Source organism: Gossypium hirsutum, chromosome D04 (genome assembly GCF_007990345.1).
Source record: "Gossypium hirsutum isolate 1008001.06 chromosome D04, Gossypium_hirsutum_v2.1, whole genome shotgun sequence".
NCBI lineage: Eukaryota > Viridiplantae > Streptophyta > Magnoliopsida > Malvales > Malvaceae > Gossypium > Gossypium hirsutum.
Window position 1 is genome coordinate 54,331,270 of NC_053440.1, and position 18,478 is coordinate 54,349,747.

Sequence of the window (18,478 nt, forward strand, 5' to 3'; positions counted from 1 at the left end):
GAACAGAAAAAGCCATATAACAACAAATTGAACAGTTCAGTGACTTAAACAAAAACTTTCAAATAGTTTAGTGACCATTTTGTAACTTTTGAAGTTAATTAACCAAAACGTAAATTTATTAATAATTTAGTGACTTTGAGTGTAGTTTAACCAAGAAAATATAAACCATCAAATAAGTAAAATTGTCAAAGTATAGGAGCTTATTAGCAATTTAACCATCGTTTCTGATTCATCCCAGGAATGAAAAAGGAAAAAGAACACAAAGGAGGCGCGCGGCTATAAAAGTATTCTGCAGTTCCTTCATCCTTTTAAACTATTTTTCAGTGTAGTCACTTTCTTCGATTCACCTCACTCGTCTATTTCATTTTCTATCATATAGTTATGCTTTATCTCCTTCACTAGCCTACGCTACAAAGTACGTTTTTTATTTCAAATCTTCTTTTTAATCAGCTGCCCATTTCAAATTGCAGGCTGCAATTTGATAAATGTGATATTTGAATTAGTTTGGTCATTAGGGCTACGAATGTTTTTGTTGTTGTCTTTCTTAGTTCTTTGTTTGGGGTTTGGCATGCAATGATTTTGATTTTTGGGGTAATTGAGGAATCTGGGGTTTTGTTTTGATGGAATCAGTCAAAACCTAAACAAATTGTTTGCATTTATCAACATTCTGGTTACTGTTTAAATGCTCTCCCCAATGACTCAAAATTCGATCTTTCCATTGTTTCTTTGTATTTTGGGTATATGAAACTAATTGAGGCATATGCATGATGCATGTATGACTCTTTGTACATTTGGTTTTAGTTTTTATTTATAGAATCAATGGATGCCCAATAGGGATTATATATATGTATGTATTTTGCCGTTTTAGGTTTTCTACGGGTTTAATTAGACGTCTCTGGTTGTTGGTATTTTTGCAATGCTTTGTTGTTTTTGTTAATCTAATTAGACTTTTGATCAACTTTGTTATCAGTCAAGAGAAGAAACGAAATGGAAACTTAGAGTTTCTTAGACATGCATGTTCAAGGTGGACGAGTATATATATACTTGGTTTTTAATTATGCCTTTCTACTGAATTTGATGCAACCCTTTATTGCCTCAATTGCAAGTGAAAAGTTTTAATGCTTAATTACCTTTATAAGATTTAACCTTGAACTGCGTTTTAAGGGTTTTTATATTTTTTCTCAGCATTGCCTTTTGTTATTATCAGAAGTGTTATTTAGTAACAGTGTTCCTCAGGGCTTTCAGTCATAGACACTTAAGATAAAATCTGTATGATCTCTTACATGGTGAAAAAAAATGAGAAATATATGTTTGTAGAAGTGTCAAAAACTCGCCAAACACTAGGAGTAGACTATCTAACTCTTTTAGGCTTTCCAATTTTCATTTTGATTAGACTTATGATGAAAATATTATCTTATTCAACAGCTGGCAAAAGGGAAGCAAGAAGCATTTGTATCTAAAGTGCATGGTGGAGCAATCATCTTGTTGTTTTGAGCTTTTAGTTGGTAAGATCATTAATTCATGATTGATTTTTACTTTCGTTCATGTTTCTATTGGACCTTGTGCAATTTGTAGGAGTCACTCAATTATATTTGACTATTTTCATGAAGTTTCTCAGTTTCATTCTTTCATTAATCTTTCTGAAAACACATGGTTTTTGGCCCTAGTTGCTGTTATTTTGCAAACTCTCTTCCCTCTCTACATGCTGCTTAAATGGGAAAAAAGGGTCGCTCTGTTTTCATATGGAGGCTTCTAAGATGATCATGATGGTTGTTTGTTTTGTACTGATTTAGGCTAACCAGATTGCTGGGATGGCCAATAACCCTCAGGTCTACTGGTAGCATGTGATTGAAATAATGTTTTTCTGATAGAGGTTGGTGTGAATGTGGTTATGAAATAAGATTTTTTCTTCACTGGGCTTATGTAACATTCATAACAATCTTCCCACGAGCACTGTGACTAGTTTTACTTTCCTCAGCTAGAAGTGGCCATGCTACAAATAGATGCTAATTGCTTCACTTTTCTTGAATTAGCCTCACCCGTCTCCTAGTGTTGGCTCAATGGACCCTTCTCAAAATTTTCCCCCACCTATGTCTGGTCAGGTAATAACTTTTCTTTCAGTTATTCCTAATGTTGATGCCATATTATTCAGTGCTATCTATTTAAACTCTTTTTCAATTTATGTGTGGGTGTGTATATATTATGCAGTTCCGACCTGTTGTTCCATCTCAGCAGCCACAACAATTTGTTTCAGTGCCTCCTCAGCAGTTTCAACCCGTTGGCAGAGGAGTTACTGTGATGAATGCTGGATTTCCTTCTCAGACCCCACAACCCCAAATTCCTCAAGTAATGCAGCAATTACCTGCTAGACCAGGCCAGCCAGGCCATATTCTACCTCCACCACCCTCAGTTTCATTGCCAGCTGCTCAGCCTAATCTACATGTTAATCCAGGGGCATCGGTGCCTCAACCTAATATTCAAGCTCCAAACAACTATTTTCCTGGGGTCCCAGCATCACACCTCTCTTCATCATATACCGTAAGTGATTGAGAATTTACCGTATTTAATGCTACAATTGTTTTGTAGAATTTTTACCTTGATTTTCTACATTCATGTTGTTGCAGTTTGCACCGTCTTCTTATGGCCAGGTAACGGTGTCTCATAATGCCATGGCTCAATATCAACCCATGGCACAATTGCAGGCACCTAATGTTCCTGTTGGAGGCCAGGTGGGTATCCATGTGAGTCAGAGTACTTCTGTCACATCCGCACAGCAAATTGGTGAACAACCTTCTGCTTCCACAGCTACTATTCCGGTAAGGACATTCATTTGCCTCCACCATTTTCTACACATCTAAACCAAACACTTTTACGTGTTATATTTCTTCTGCTGCTATTTGTGTGAGTACCACATTAAGCTGACAAAGTTGTGAACTTTCTGGCTCCTATCCTTCAGCCGAAGCCCACTGAAGAGGCTTTAACAGACTGGATTGAACACACTTCTGCAAATGGACGAAGGTACATAATACTCTAGGTTTGGGCTGCTAATAGATGAGTGTTTAAGGCTGGGATTTTGGTTTCAGTAGTGTAAAAAAGTTATATTGTATATTTGAGGTGATTGCTTTGTGAGAATGTGGTGGGAAAAGGTATCCTACCACCATAATTGACATGACTGCTGAAATACTCATTTTCCCTTGTTTGTAATGATGTTTAGAGAATGTCCAATGTCCATCCAAAACAGGCTGCTTCTTATATCTTGGGTCAATTAATACTACATAAAAAATTACTAGATGTATTTGTTAAGACATTGCAGTGTTTAGCATAGGATTTTGCCTATGCATTTTTCTACTTCGTATCCATCGCTTGCACGCTTTATTCTTGTATTTATTTAACCATGGATCCATTTTACCATATGCAGGTATTATTACAATAAGAAGACACGGCAATCTAGTTGGGAGAAGCCATTGGAATTGATGACACCGATTGAGGTTAGTAATGCTAAAGATACAGCTTTTTCTATAATTTTCAGTCTCTGGTTTCTTGCTTATACTATTAACCTGTGTTAGATCCATTGTCCCTTGTATTTTATCTGTTCCAGCCTTCGTGGCAAGTACTTTGCATGATGAGAAAATTAATCTAGGTCCAATGTGGAAATGTATTTCGTTAGCTTGCTTGTAAAGATTGGAATCAAGATTACCAAGTGGGCACTAATGATTTTTAGTTCCTCAGTCCTTAGTTCTCTCTGTTTTTACAGAACTAGTAGAATGGGCTGCCTAAATGTTGTGTTGTTTGGGGTTATTTGGAGAAGCTTTTGTCTATGTCTAGCTTTGATGGAGGAAAATAAATCTTGTACAGAGCATTTTGTCCTTCATCTAGTTTTACTTGATTTTTATGACTGAACCTTTAGAACTTGAGGGTTTTTTTTTTTAATTTGTAATTTGTTGAAAGTCTCACTTTCTTGCTTGTCATTAGCTTTCTCGTTGTTTCCTATCTTTCTTTAATTATGCATAATAATTAGCTATTCTGCTCTTTGTCACAAGAAATAAGAATTCATGGGCAATGCTCTAGTAATTTTGACCAATACATCCTGATGAGGCTCTTTAGCATTTGCTTAACTTGCTAGAGATTTCCTGGAGAATGGTTTTGAATTATGTGGTAGTAATTCACCATGATGCTTGTGTTTTCTCGTATAATTTTCTTTGTGCAACTTTCTACTTCAAAGGCATTCTTTTCTGGGTGAGTACTTAAAAAGGTATTTTGTTATTTATACTTTGCTGGTATCTGTGCATGTTAAGTTGTATTAGTCAAATGGTACGTTCTTTAAAGCTCATCTATTGTTATATCTTTAAATTTCTTGTATGACTTCCATAGCTTTAAAGGTGCTTACAGGTACATGCTGTGCTACTCTATTGAGAGGTAGGATATGGTGTGGGTCTTTGCTGCTTGCTCTACCTACTTTTTATCATGAATGTTAGTAATTCTGTCATTCATATTCTTTTCTAGATTCTTTCATTCTATAGAAGGATTGTGTGTTAATCTTTTGGTAGGTGTTGTTTACCATTTTTCATCTGTAAAAGCTGCAGTGCACTTCACTCCTAAGTTTGGTGCCATCTCTGCATGGCCTGATAAAGTAACATTTTTATCTGATTCCCTAAAAAAACTAAAATTTAATAGATTAGAAATGTGGCCATTAGTTATCATGCCTATGATTTTGCTTTTGAAGGTGAAGGCCGTCTTTTGCTTCTACTTCATTTGTTTTTTTAAAAAAATCCCATTGAAGAAAAATAATTTAGTGGAAGGTAGAGAAAATGGCTTTAAGGTTGTCATCTTAGTTTCTCACTTTTCTTCTAATGGAAGATTTCCTTTTTGTTGGGATGGCTTTTGAAGAATATGTTATGGCAAATCATCTTTGCTTCACCTGGAAGATTCATTCAATCTTGAAGGTCATGAAATTTAATAACCAATGATATAATGGATGGATTTATGAAAGTGATGGTGATAGTGGGTTATTTAGGTAGCCATTCCTTTTTCTTGACCTAAGAATGAGATATGCTGAAAGGAGAGGTCTTTTTCCATTTAGAAATTTATATATAGCATTTTGCTTGTTCTTCCTTGTTATTTGGATTAAATGAAAGCAGTGTAGGTTTGCCTAAATTTTGAACTGACAACTTCCTATTTCACTCCATTTGGCTAAGATGAGGATATTGAACTTGGAAAGATTGTCAGCCGGTTTAGTTGGGTGCAATTTGCAATGCTAGTTTTATGCAACTTTTTTTTTGCTGCTTCATTTAGTAATTTGGGTTGGTTAGAGTCTTTAACGATATTTAATGCTCCTATCTTTTAAAGTATTCTTCCCATCTTTTTGACATTTGTGTTTTAGTTGCTTCCTTCTGCAATTGTAGTGTATACGGATACATTATAGAGAATTTGCTGCTAAATCCCTAAAGAATTGAAAAGGTGGCCCAGGAAATGGGAAGGGGGATGTAAAATAGTGGTCTTCTTCGTGGTTTATTGTGTCTTCCATTTTTTGTCACGGTAGATTCATAGTGCTTATAAATTTTGATGTGAGCTTTTAGTTATTGTTGAAACTTTTCTTATTTGTTTGTTTACTAAGTTCTGTCAATGGGCATTCCATTATGCATAAAAGTTGTGAAGGGTGGTGATACACTAATCTTTTTTCTTATTTGACCTTTGTAAAGTTTCTAATATCGTCTTTACTGTTGAAGTTAAACTTATATGATTGTCAAATAATTTTGTTTGCTATTTGATGGAGTTTTGGCCTGGAATGGAAACCCTCTGAGATTTTTCTTCCCTTTTTGAACTTTTTTCTTTTTCCTCCTTTCAATTGATTTTGGTGGTTTTTCCCCCCAAGAAAGTCGAGTGTCTACTTACCTCTTATCTTCATGACAGAGGGCGGATGCATCGACTAACTGGAAAGAATATACTAGTCCTGATGGAAGAAAGTGCGTAACTAGAATGATTTCTTTTAGGCTTCTATAAATTTTTGTCATTTTTTATCAGATTCTTTTTTGAACATTGCAGGTATTACTACAACAAGGTTACAAATCTATCAACATGGTCACTCCCTGAAGAGCTGAAGGTCTCCTCTTACAACAACCTTTTAACTTATTATTCCTGTGATTCTTATCATGGCCATGGCCCCTTACCTTCTCTTTTTGAATTGGTGTTATAATATTCAAGTTGGCTCGTGAACAAGTAGAAATGGTGTCTGCCAAAGGACCACTGTCAGAAGTTTCTTCTCATATTCCAGCTCCTGTACCTCCTGCAAGTAAAGCACAATCTGGTGCTGATACACCGTCTACAATAATTCAAGGAGCTTCCTCAAGTCCGGTTCCAGTGGCACCAGTTCCTTCTAGTAGTAAAATTGAATCTGTGGTGGTTTCTGGGTCAGATTTACCTGTTGCAACTTCTTCAACAGTGACCAATGTAGATGTGGTTCAGATAGTTGAGGATACTATCACACCATCTGTTGCTGTTTCAGAAAGTTCTGAAGTTTCTCTCTCAGTGGCTGATGCTGCTACGACACTGATGTATTGTTATCTTAACTGGTTTTGAGTGATCTTCTTTTAACTTTACATTTTTCATCTTTGAATGATTTTCTGTTCCTTAAATTTTAGGAATAATATCAGCAAAGTTTCTTCTTTGGATATGGTTAGTTCTGAAGGAGTTTCAACACAAAATGCAGATGTATGTGACGGATTTATTCATATTTTCTTCTAGCAATAATTTCTCTATATGCTTAATCGGCAAGATCAGAAGTGATTTCTGTTTTTTCAGGAAACTGTAAAAGATGTGGTAGTGAGTGAGAAAATTAACAATGCATTGGAAGAGAAAGCAATTGATCAAGAATCTTTGACTTATGCCAGCAAGCAAGTATGTAGCAGAATTTTCCATACCCTTCAGCTAATGTTCCTTTTACAGTTCCTGACCCTTATTACTTACAAAGTAATTTTCACTTCTAGGAGGCTAAAGATGCATTCAAAGCTCTTTTGGAGTCTGCAAATGTTGGTTCTGACTGGACATGGGATCAGGTAAATCAATAGGTGATTTGAAGTATGTCAATACCGTTAAATGTATTTCTTGCATTTCTGTGAGCATCTGATATTCTAATTGATTATGATAGGCCATGAGAGTAATAATAAACGACAAAAGATATGGTGCTTTGAGAACACTTGGGGAGAGAAAGCAAGCTTTTAATGAGGTAGATCCTTGTACTGTTTTCAGTTTTAGTCACTCTTATTCAGTGCATGTAGCTTGATTGGTTTCAAATTAAGTGACAATTTATGTTGTTCATTATATTTTCATCAAGTGTTATTTATAATTATCATAAAATTTTCCCATTTTTCAGTTTTTGGGTCAAAAGAAAAAACAGGATGCTGAGGAAAGGCGGATTAAACAGAAAAAAGCCCGGGAAGAATATAAAAAAATGTTAGAAGTAAGTTATTTGCCGCACTAGAGATTGTATAGTCTCTTTTTACTAGATTTAATTTTTTTCTTATTCTTGTGATAATCATTGATGTTGTACAGGAGTGCTTGGAGTTGACGTCATCCACAAGATGGAGGTTGGTTTGTTTTTATTCCCTACTTTAACATTGATAACGTTCTGGTTTGGGTCTTATACCAAGGTTTGGTATAGCATGGGTATTACATGACAAGTGGTCTTTGCTAATGGGGTTGTTACACTATCATATTTCAGCAAAGCAGTTACTATGTTCGAAAATGATGAGAGGTATAAAGCTGTTGAACGGGAGAAGGATAGGAAGGATTTTTTTGAGAATTACATCGATGAACTCAGGCAAAAGGTCTTTTTTGTCCCTTTAACTCTCATTTATTTCAGCTGGTGTGTCTCTAAAATGTATATTACCCTCTAATTTATCTGCCAAAACTAGTGCTTTTGGTACATACCAGTATGCTTGATTATTTGTGTTTACATGGATGCATGTGCATGCATCACACGTTGTTTGTCTCCTTCCAACTGTAAGCCAAACATCGGTTTGAGATTTTCTGTACTCAAGCCCTATATTCCTGCTCATTGTTTTACCCTGTGATTCCATAAAACTATGCTGTTGGCCCTCTTTTTTAAAGGAGAAAACCTAGGAAAATTGAAAATACTTGAACTTCTAAACACCTTAGTAATCATGTAATCATTTATCTTGGATGAGTTTAGTCGACATAAGCTAAGTTGTGTGTTTATATTTAGGCTTAATTCATGATTTAGACCCTAAAGTATACTCATTTTCCCACTTTGGTACCTCAAGTATCAATTTCCCCTATTTTGGTCCATTTTGTAACGCGGTTAAAAAAGATCTGTTAGGCCACTTTGGCCAATGGAAAAGTGCCACGTGGCTTTTTGGCTATTGGAAAAGTGCCATGTAGGCAATTAGATTTATTTAAAATAAAAATATTAAATTTAAATTAAAAAATAGAAAATTATAATATTAAATATTTAAATACTAAAAAAAACTGTTGACTTTGACTGACCATTGATTGGCATTGACTAACTGTAGACCTGTGTTGACCGACCATTGACCAACTTTCGACTTGCTTCATGGTGCTATTAGAATACACCATGTGTCCTTTTTTATTTTTTAATATTATATATATTATATTGATTAAAATGTAAAAAACATATATAGTATATAAAAAAATTATAAAAAATTTAATTATTTTATAAAATTATAAAATATAAAATTATATATTTTAAAAAATCAAAATAATATATAAAAATTGAAATTTGTTATAAAAATTAAAAAAGTATTTAAATTTCAAGTAATTGCAAAAAAACCTTGAAATTTAAATACCTTTTTAGAATTTTATAAAAAAATTATTTTTAAACTTTTTTTACAATTTTAAATTTTTTTACATTTTTTGTAATAGTATTATCAATTTCAACTAATTTCTTTTCAATTGTCGTATTTTTTGTAAATTTTATTTTTATAATTTATTTATTTATTTATTTCCTAGATTTTATATATATTTTTCTGAATTTTTTATATATTTATTTCCATTTTTCATATTTTTTAATGTGTATATACATTTAATAGAAGAAAATATTTTTTTATCATAAAGCCGCTACATGGTGTTTTGTGATTGGCTATCAGTTTCTTTAGCGTCTGTAAAAAAAATGGACTAAAAAATATAATGGAGGCATACTTTAGTGTCGAATTGGGAAGTGATTGATACTTTAGGTGCCAAATTGGGACACAAAAAATTTAAATACCAAAGTGGGAAAATGGGTATACTTCAGGGGTCAGAGCATGAATTAAACCTTATATTTATATCCTTATCCTTCATTACAATTCACTATTTAGGTTTATTGCCGATTGATTTAATAGGCCAAAGGTTATGCCATCCTTTGCAAGTGCATTATCGTTTGCTTATTTGATAAATGTCCTCTTTGTGTGTGTTGGAAAATAGATCTTTTAGGCTTTTACCAATTTTGGGACTATGTTTAAAAATTTGTCATGATTTCTTTTTCTTGAATTTGTTTATTGCCCAGGAACGGGTGAAGGCACAGGAGCAGCGTAAGCAGAATGTTATGGAGTACAGAAGATTTTTGGAATCTTGTGACTTCATTAAGGTACCTTTAAGCTAGTTTCAAGGTTTGCATTTACGGTTTATATTGGGCTCTGTATGAGGTACTACTATTGCACTGTAGGCAAATAGCCAGTGGCGAAAAGTTCAGGACCGCTTAGAGACTGACGAAAGATGTTCACGTCTTGACAAAATTGACCGCTTGGAAATATTTCAGGTAATATACTTCATTTGACTGTCAATAATTTTTATTTTCTAATTGTACTTGCATTTTCTGTGTACTTTTCAATTCTAATTTAAGGAAGGTTTTACAGGAATATATACGTGACTTAGAGAAGGAAGAAGAGGAGCAGAGGAGGATACAAAAGGTGACCTCAGTTATATACTTTAGTAATCATACATGATGTTTGCATTTTGGGGACTATGATCTGATTTGTCTTTTATCAAAATAGGAAGAACTGAGGAAGACAGAGCGTAAAAATCGTGATGAGTTCCGCAAGTTGGTGGAAGGACATGTTGCTGCAGGAACACTTACCGCCAAAACCCATTGGCGTGATTATTGCATGATGGTTAGCAAGCTAGTTTGATACGGTTTTGGGGGAAAAGTGCACAGGTAGCTATTATCTTGCTTTCTGATGTGTCTTTCATGTCTTTTGTTTTCAGGTTAAAGATTCGCCTCCCTTCCTAGCAGTTGCATCCAACACCTCAGGTCCAACTCCAAAAGATTTGTTTGAAGATGTAGCTGAGGAGCTTCAGAAACAGGTGATTCTCGATCCTTTGTACTCTGGTTCGTTTTATGTATTTTACCCTGAAGTTACTACAGTATCTAGTAAACCATTGGCTTTCTTTCGCCTTTTCTGGACTGAAGAGCGGTCCAAATGTTCATGTCTTTTATGAGATGTATTATTTCTCTAGTTTTGTCCGAATCATTGGCTTTCTTTTACTGTGAGACATATGCTGGTGGGGTTTTCATGAAAGAGCCTTTACTAGTGCCTATGAAATTGTTCTTGTGACTGTCTTGGTAATCATGGTTACTTTCATTGAGCAAACAAGTAATACTTGTTATAACTTACCTGCGTATGTTAAATTTACAGTACGATGATGATAAAGCTCGAGTAAAGGATGCAGTGAAGTTGAGAAAGGTGTGGCAGTGGCATTCAGCTGTGTTATTTTGTCTTGGTAAAGTGCCCTAATGAATTTTTTGTCTAATATTCTGGTATGTTTTCAGATTTGTTTGGCATCAACTTGGACTCTAGAAGACTTGAAGGCTGCCATTTTGGAGGATATTAGCTCTCCACCTATATCGGATGTTAACTTGAAGGTATATACATGTTTTTGATAGTTCTCATTTGTTTATATACCAAAGTGGTTTTCCAGGGCATGCTGTTGGAATTTAGGGCTGCTCTAAATTTTTTTTCCTTCTTCACGAACATTTATGTTGCTTATACTTGCATACCATATCGGCGTGGATATGCGTCAAAATGTCTACATTTCCATTGGACTTAGACACATCGGGTAAAGGGTCTGAAAAGAGGGCATGGGTTTCACGGATTCATTATTCAAACTATGGCATTATTAGGTGACTTCAATTGATGTTGAGGTGAGGGAAAACCATCTGGCTATTTAATTGAATTGCTATCTTCAATTGCAGCTGATTTTTGAGGAATTACTTGAAAGGGTCAAGGAGAAGGAGGAGAAAGAAGCTAAGAAGCGTAAACGTCTTGCTGATGACTTCTTTGATTTATTGTATTCTATGAAGGTAAGGCAGGCTTTCCTTAAAATTTGATCTAATAGTTTAATTTCTTTTTATTCAATCTATATGATTGTTTAACCTTTTGCAGGAGATTACATCATCTTCAGCATGGGAGGATTGCAAACATCTTCTTGAAAGTAGTCAGGAATTCAGGTACTTGCTGGTTAGATTGGATTGTGATAGTTTTAAATAGTAACTGTTCATCACGTGGAATCTTTTCTTCTGAGTATTTTCGAGAAGAGTCCTTTTCTTAAGGTTCACAAAGGTTTATTAAATTTGGAAATGCTTGTGTCGTTCTCTATCGGTGTCCCAGATCTTGACATGGACCTTCTGAGTTGGGAACTTTTATTAGTTGTTCCTCCATGCTTCTTTTATTTGTTGTTATGAAGTCATTTCTGTGAAAATTTATGAACTTGAAGAAATAATAATTACGCTTCTTTCCCTGATGTTTTGCATCAAACTTCCTAAATTTTCTTGAATCATTTTCTGTTCCATCAGATAATTGCTTACTCGAAGATTATTTGTTGAATGCTTGTATGTAGTTCCATTGGGGATGAAGACATCTGCAAGGGGATATTTGATGAATACGTAAAACAGTTGAAAGGAGATGCAAAAGAGAAGGAACGAAGACGGAAAGAAGACAAGGTATTAATTCAATTTGTATTACATATTTGCATATCATTTCCCCACTTAAAATACGAGCTTTTGTTTTCTTATTGTGAAACAGAGGGAAGTCTATGCTTTTGATTTTCTTTTGGATTTTATTTTAGCCATAAATATGTCATTATTCTATTCTCCGTGTGCTCAAGGGTCGTGATACTCTCCAAAGTAACTATATGTACAAAAAATGAGCCCATGATCCTCCTTATTAATGTTTGTTAACACAAAATGATTGTAAAACTGCATAAATCATTTAATATCTCCTTACCCATGTCCGACCATATGTTAGATATGGGTTTTGGACACAGGTACTTTTGACTATCCAGTCTCCAATTGCTGTTTAGAAGCGTGCAGAAATGAGGAAATGATGATGATTAGTATTATTTTTCATGTTTTGTCCTGCAGGCAAAGAAGGAAAAGGAGAGAGATGAGAGGGAGAGGAGGAAGGAGAAGCATGGAAGGGACAAAGAGAGAGGATACGAGAGAGAAAAGGAGGAACACTTGAGGGAGGGACCTTCAGAAGCACATGGTGATATAAGTGAAGTTCATGATGAAAATGAAAATAAACGGTCAGGAAAAGAAGACAGCAAGAAACATCGTAAACGACATCAAAGTTCAGTGGACAATTCAAACGAAACTGAAAAAGATCGGACTAAGACCCACAGGCATAGCAGTGATCGCAGAAAATCAAAAAAGGTATTGATATTCACTTCTATTTTATATCTTTGAATCGGCTGTAACTGTGATCTTAGAGCACCTCACTAATGACTGTTACTGCTGCAGCACGCATCGACACCTGAATCTGATAACGAAAGCAGGCATAAGAGACACAAGCGAGACCATCGGAACGGTTCACGTAGAAATCTTGACCCCGAGGAACTTGAAGACGGAGAATTTGGTGAAAGGGAAAGTCAGTAGGTATTATCATCCTACAAATTTCTAGCTCCTTTTTCATGATCATTTTTTAATGTATTTCAATTTTCAACAATGGAAGGTAACATGTTTTTAGCAGTTTCTTGATTTTGACAGTGGCAATGTTGTATTAGTATGATAATCAAATAGCTGGTTTATTGATTACAAGTTCTAAATTATCAGATGGTAATTTCATGTTTGGATAAATTGCTCCTGTTTTTGCTAATCTCTTAGAGCTTTTCTTTTTGAAAATTATTATTCATAATATTAATTTTCTTGTTCCAAGTGATGATTTGCAATAATCTATGTTGGGAATTGGTTAAAAATCTTAAAATGTTATTTTTTTTCATAAATATATATTGAAATCAGTGTTCTATATATATTTGATACCCAAAAAATGAAGGCGACATGCATGCATGCACGCACGTAATTTAACTTTATGTAATAAGTATATTATTTAAATATAAATAAAATACTAACTTGAAAGTAATACTATTTATTTATAATCTTGGCCAGGGTGTGTACACAAAGAAAGCATGGGAGAAGGTGTAAATGTCACTGTATCGCCACGCTTGTATCTATACATCCCCTGCCGATCATCGGTAACCATGCATGACGGACGTGCTCCCAATTTATGACTTGAGCAGCTTCTTAGCCCTGAGACAAGGTGGTGGTGAGAGAGAGAGGGGGCATTTTGATGCCAGTGATGCGGATACGAGGTTCAAATTGAGGGATGGTTAGGACGGCCATGGAGTGGGACAGGGGAGAGTATGATAATGTTGGTGGTGGTATTTGGTTTAAATGGGGAGCTTTGCTTCTTGATTTTAAATCTTTCATAGTTTATTTTTTAATCGAAACATATTAATTATTGTAATAAAATAAAAATATTAAAGTGAATTAATTTTCTTTTTGGAGTTATAATTATATTAACAATTTCAATCATATTTTTACTAAATAATTCTGTATCCCATTTAGTTTCATTAATTAATTTTACTATTTCATATATACAGAAAAAAAAAACGTCTAAAATATGGTGTTGTAGTTCAAAGGGTTTTTTTTTAGTATATTAACCATAAAAAATATTTTAATAATTCAATAAATTATTTTGTATAGAGTGTTGTTTTTTCCCATCAGTCAGCAACTAGTGCCTTGTTTCTTAGGTGCTCTTGCTGCCGTCTTTTCTCCTCACAAGTTGAAAGGTTGCTTTTAGGTCATTTTCAACTGGTTAATTCAATTTTTTTAATAATTTATCCAATTGAATTGGATAAATCGATCTGATTGATTTAATTATCGATTTGGTTATGAAAACCGTGTTTAACATGAGTTAAGTGGTTTTTTAGTGAATGTGACAATCAACGGTATCATTATAGACGTGTAAAAAGACATTATTTACAACCTGAAAATTTTAGAGCTGTTTGAAAAATAAATAAATATATTGAACAAGGAAAACTAAAAAAATTGTTAGAAAAATATGATGGCTTTGAGACACGTAAAACACTTTTGTTAAAACTATAATATAAAATTATTTATATAGGCTACTAAATATATATAATATTTTTTTTAATGATATACCTTTTCATAATGTTATATTACTTTTCAAAACAATTTTATATAAAATTATGTTTTTATACGACAACTTTACATACAAAAGTTGCATCTTTACAATATGATTGTTTATCAATAATTATAACGGTAAACTCCATCTAAGGTCATAAAATTATTAGTAAGTTTATGGTTTGATTTTTTAACTTCAAAAAGGTTATAAAATAATTATTGATCTACTCGAAAGTTTCCATTTCAATCACCGAATTGTTAAAATTGTTGCTGTATGATATTCCCTGTTTGCACCGCTCGTCGATGATTTCTTAAAAGAAGAAGAAGAAAGTTTACAACCATAATAATTAATAATTAATGATAAGTATTCACTAACTCCAAAACTTATTACTGTTAAATCCAGAAAATAATAAAATAATAATAGTAGGTTTCTAATTTTAAGATTATTTCCAATTATAAGAGGTAAGTTTGTGCTGTTGGTTATTATTAGGCGCAATTGACACCCATAATCTGCTAATTTAATCTACACATCATTTTTCCCTTTTTAAAACCCTACTATTAATACTCTCCTATTTTCCTTCCTTTTTGGCTCATAACATTTTCTTTTCAACTTTCTCTCCTACATTTTCTTAGGAAAAAAGAAACAAAAAAACTTTCTATTCAAAGAAAAGAAAGAAAAGGAAAATATCTCTCTCTCTCTTTTTTTTATGTAAAGTATTTGCAAATAATATAAAAAATAATAATGAGTTATTACGATCAGAAACCACCTCCCGTTGGTGTTCCTCCTCAATGTTAGCTTTCGTTTTCTTTTTCTTATAATATCTTGATCATTGTGATTGAATGTAATTGCTTGTCATTTATTTTTAATTTTTTTTGTGGATTGAATTATAGGTTATCCACCACCGGGATATCCGCCGCAACAAACTTATCCACCAGCAGCGTATCCACCGCCAGGATATCCTCCTCAAGGTTATCCTCCTCAAGGTTATCCTCCTCAAGGATACCCTGCTCAGGGATACCCTCCTCCTTATGCTCCTCAAGAGCAAAAGCATTTTGGTTGCTTACAGGGGTGGTAAGCTCCTCATTCTATACACACGTGTGTGTATATATATATATGGTTATATTAGGAATACTTAACAATTCAATTAAGCATCTACTTTTTAATAAAACAAATACATTTTTCACTATCAACATTTTTATATATTTTCCCCACACTTGAAAGACCTCACTAGGTCGACCATCACATATAAAGACCTCATTTTGTCAACCTCAAAGATAACTTAATCAAAGTATTGTATGACTATGGTCAGATAGGCCATACATGACCTACATATGACTTTATGTAACCCACAATTGTCTCATGGGATATGAGGGTTGTATAAACCACCGTGTATAATCTTAGAAAGACTCTCTTATTCTCTCGATACAATCTGTCAACCTAAGAGATAACCTTATCAAAGTGTTACATGACTACGAATGCATAATCAATACATGACCTATACATAACTTCATGCGCTCACACGACTGTATAAATCACCCTTTATGATCAGGGACTTCCTCAATCTCTCGGCACAAGAAAATCATGAGAAAGAGGGAGTTTCCTCCTCCTCTTACAAGTCCACTTACAGCTTTCGGCTTTCAAACGAACTGCCATCAATCGTTAAACCCATATTTGATCATCAAAAAACATAAATAATTATAATTTAAACCCTTTGAATTCTAACTCTTTTTTTTTTTTTTGCATTTGCAGTTTGGCAGCTCTTTGTTGTTGCTGCTTATTGGATGCTTGTTTTTGAGGAACCAACGTGAACAAATGGCATAAACTCAAATACTTCAAATCCTCGTTGTTATGTTGCAAAAAAAGCAAAAAAAAGAAAGAAAGAAAAAAACCCTCTCGTTAAGCATCAATAATTGAACCTTTGCGTGTATTTCAACTTTTTTTTTTTTTTAATAAAACGTAGTAGTATTTTCCATTTTATTTACTCTTTTTAATCTGAAAGTGCATGCATTTGAGCTTTCACCATTGTTTGACATGTAAAGTTCGATGAAAAGAAAAGAAACAAGCGGACAATCAAAGGTGTCCAGGAGTTGGGCTAGCTGATCCGGCTCGAAGATCCACTTAAAAAGTGAGAGGGTTTGGACTGAGCCTCGGGTAAGGTTTTCTGGTCCAGCTCGACTTGAAATTGCAAAAAAGAAGAAATCATGTTGTTTTGTCACTATTTTGCTATCATCCCTTTATTATATTGCTATTATTTTGTTGTTATTATTTAGATATTGTATTAATATTGTTTTATTGTTAATTTTGTTACTTTTTAGATGCATTTACTTACTAAGTTGCATCTATATTAGTATTATTTAGGTAAAAATAATTTTTTAATGTATTTTCAATTTGTTGGGAAATATTTATTTTAATATTTGTAGTGCATTTAATGTATTATATTTTAATTTTTTAATATAAAAAATAAAATAAAAATTTTAATATAGCCAGGCCGGTTTGGATTCGAGTTTTAGTATTGTTATTTTTGTCGGGCTTGGACAAAAATGTAAACTCATTTTTTTAAATGGGCCCAAGCCTATCAATCGAGCCTAAAATTTGGTTAGAACCCAACACGACCCATGAACACCTCTTCCGATAATTTACTACATGTTAACCTGGTTGATTGCAACTGGATATATTATTTGTGTTGTTTTAAAAACATGTTTTCTACGTATTAATTAAGTATAAATATAATATAAACATGGAAAATATCATTCAAATGTTGACAATATCAGTTTGGTGGGATACAAGGTGGATAATCTTCTATCTAATACATATTGTGATCAACGTTGAAGCTAAAATATAACTAGTCCATAGGCTGCTTGGTTGCCTTCCCTTCTTGTATTCGATGTCAACGATGTTTCAATGGCGATAACAGCGGCCTATGCCTCGGCCATTTTTGGACTTGCTATTTTGGTAATTGTAATTGCGGTGGTCGCGCCTAGCACAAAGCCGTCGTCGTCTCTAATAACTTTGGCCCTTCCCCTTTTGTGAACCTCATTGTAGCTGGCGTCGTAGCAGCAGTCGCCCCTACATTGGCGAACTCTGTGAAGAAATGTTTACCATTCTCGAATATTCTCATCCGAGATTTCGAAAAATTGCAATATTCTTCAACTTGTAAAAAGACAACTAAAGTTATTAAACTATTAGTAAGTTTATTTTTAAATCACTCAATTTCAAAAAGTTACAAAATGATTACTTAACTATTCGAAAGTTTTCATTTAAGTTACTGAATTATTTAAAAGTTTTTATTTAAGTCACTAGGTTGTCAAGTTTTTTTTTTTAAATCCAACTACCAAGCTCCAAACGAAAATTTGACAATCGGTGCGGTGGATCAGTACCCATTGATGAGTTTCACATACCTTAGATCCAAGTTGATTTGACAATTAGTGTCGGAGATCGAAGAAGAAAGTTGTTTGGATTTTATTCGCGGATTCGTGACGTTCAAAGTTATTTTATGAAAAAAATTGAATTATAGAAGAGAAGGGGAATGAGAACTTTTTATTGATGCAGGCGGTGGGAAGAGAAAAGGTCAAACAATAGCGATTTTAACATTCTAATGACTTAAATGAAAACTTCTAAATTATTCAATGACTATCTTGTAACTTTTTGAAGTTGAATGACCAAAATATGAACTTACTTATAGTTTAGTAATATTGAGTGTAATTTACTCGATAAATAATGATGAAATATCAAGAAGTGTTGAATGCAATAATAAGACATATAGCTTTACTTGGGAGATAACTCATGTTCCAGCATCATTGTGAGGTAATTACAAACATTGAAAAGATTAATAATCATGGATCGTAAAACAAACATGAAATGTATCTTGATCATATAAAAAAAAATGATGAAATCAAAATTGGTTTTGCTTAGTCTCTTCACCGCTCTTTCAACCCAATCTGCCCCGCTTTTGATGTAACGGTGGTGGGAATTGAGGAGGATGAGGTGAGAGTGGAGGTAATGGAGGTAGTGGCAAAGTGAGAGATGGAGGATTAAATTTATTA

At 33.8% G+C, this 18,478-nt stretch overlaps 2 protein-coding genes across 5 annotated transcripts; both read left to right on the forward strand.

Moving 5' to 3' along the window:
- The first annotated feature begins 236 nt into the window (after positions 1–236).
- Positions 237–13,822, forward strand: LOC107898754 (pre-mRNA-processing protein 40A). Of its 4 annotated transcripts, XM_041090934.1 has the most exons (31): positions 292–415; positions 1,426–1,505; positions 1,794–1,873; positions 2,034–2,102; positions 2,209–2,538; positions 2,625–2,816; positions 2,957–3,018; positions 3,419–3,488; positions 5,911–5,963; positions 6,043–6,100; positions 6,202–6,551; positions 6,639–6,708; positions 6,799–6,894; positions 6,984–7,052; positions 7,145–7,222; positions 7,370–7,456; positions 7,549–7,583; positions 7,718–7,823; positions 9,521–9,601; positions 9,680–9,772; positions 9,870–9,923; positions 10,008–10,124; positions 10,219–10,317; positions 10,650–10,697; positions 10,784–10,876; positions 11,207–11,314; positions 11,397–11,461; positions 11,851–11,953; positions 12,374–12,664; positions 12,752–12,886; positions 13,397–13,822. In XM_041090934.1, exons 4-30 carry the CDS (start codon positions 2,061–2,063, stop codon positions 12,884–12,886), a joined length of 2,985 nt encoding a protein of 994 aa, XP_040946868.1. In that variant the 5' UTR covers positions 292–415; positions 1,426–1,505; positions 1,794–1,873; positions 2,034–2,060; the 3' UTR covers positions 13,397–13,822. The 4 variants fall into 4 exon arrangements, with proteins under 4 accessions (XP_040946870.1, XP_040946869.1, XP_040946868.1 ...); XM_041090936.1 differs by lacking the exons at positions 292–415; positions 13,397–13,822 and adding an exon at positions 237–284 and having other exon boundaries at positions 12,752–13,059; XM_041090935.1 differs by lacking the exons at positions 1,794–1,873; positions 13,397–13,822 and having other exon boundaries at positions 268–415; positions 12,752–13,059.
- Positions 13,823–15,094: 1,272 nt separating this feature from the next.
- Positions 15,095–16,407, forward strand: LOC121215960 (cysteine-rich and transmembrane domain-containing protein WIH2). The gene is made up of 3 exons (XM_041090938.1): positions 15,095–15,225; positions 15,326–15,506; positions 16,185–16,407. Exons 1-3 carry the CDS (start codon positions 15,177–15,179, stop codon positions 16,228–16,230), a joined length of 276 nt encoding a protein of 91 aa, XP_040946872.1. The 5' UTR covers positions 15,095–15,176; the 3' UTR covers positions 16,231–16,407.
- The last annotated feature ends 2,071 nt before the right edge of the window (positions 16,408–18,478 follow it).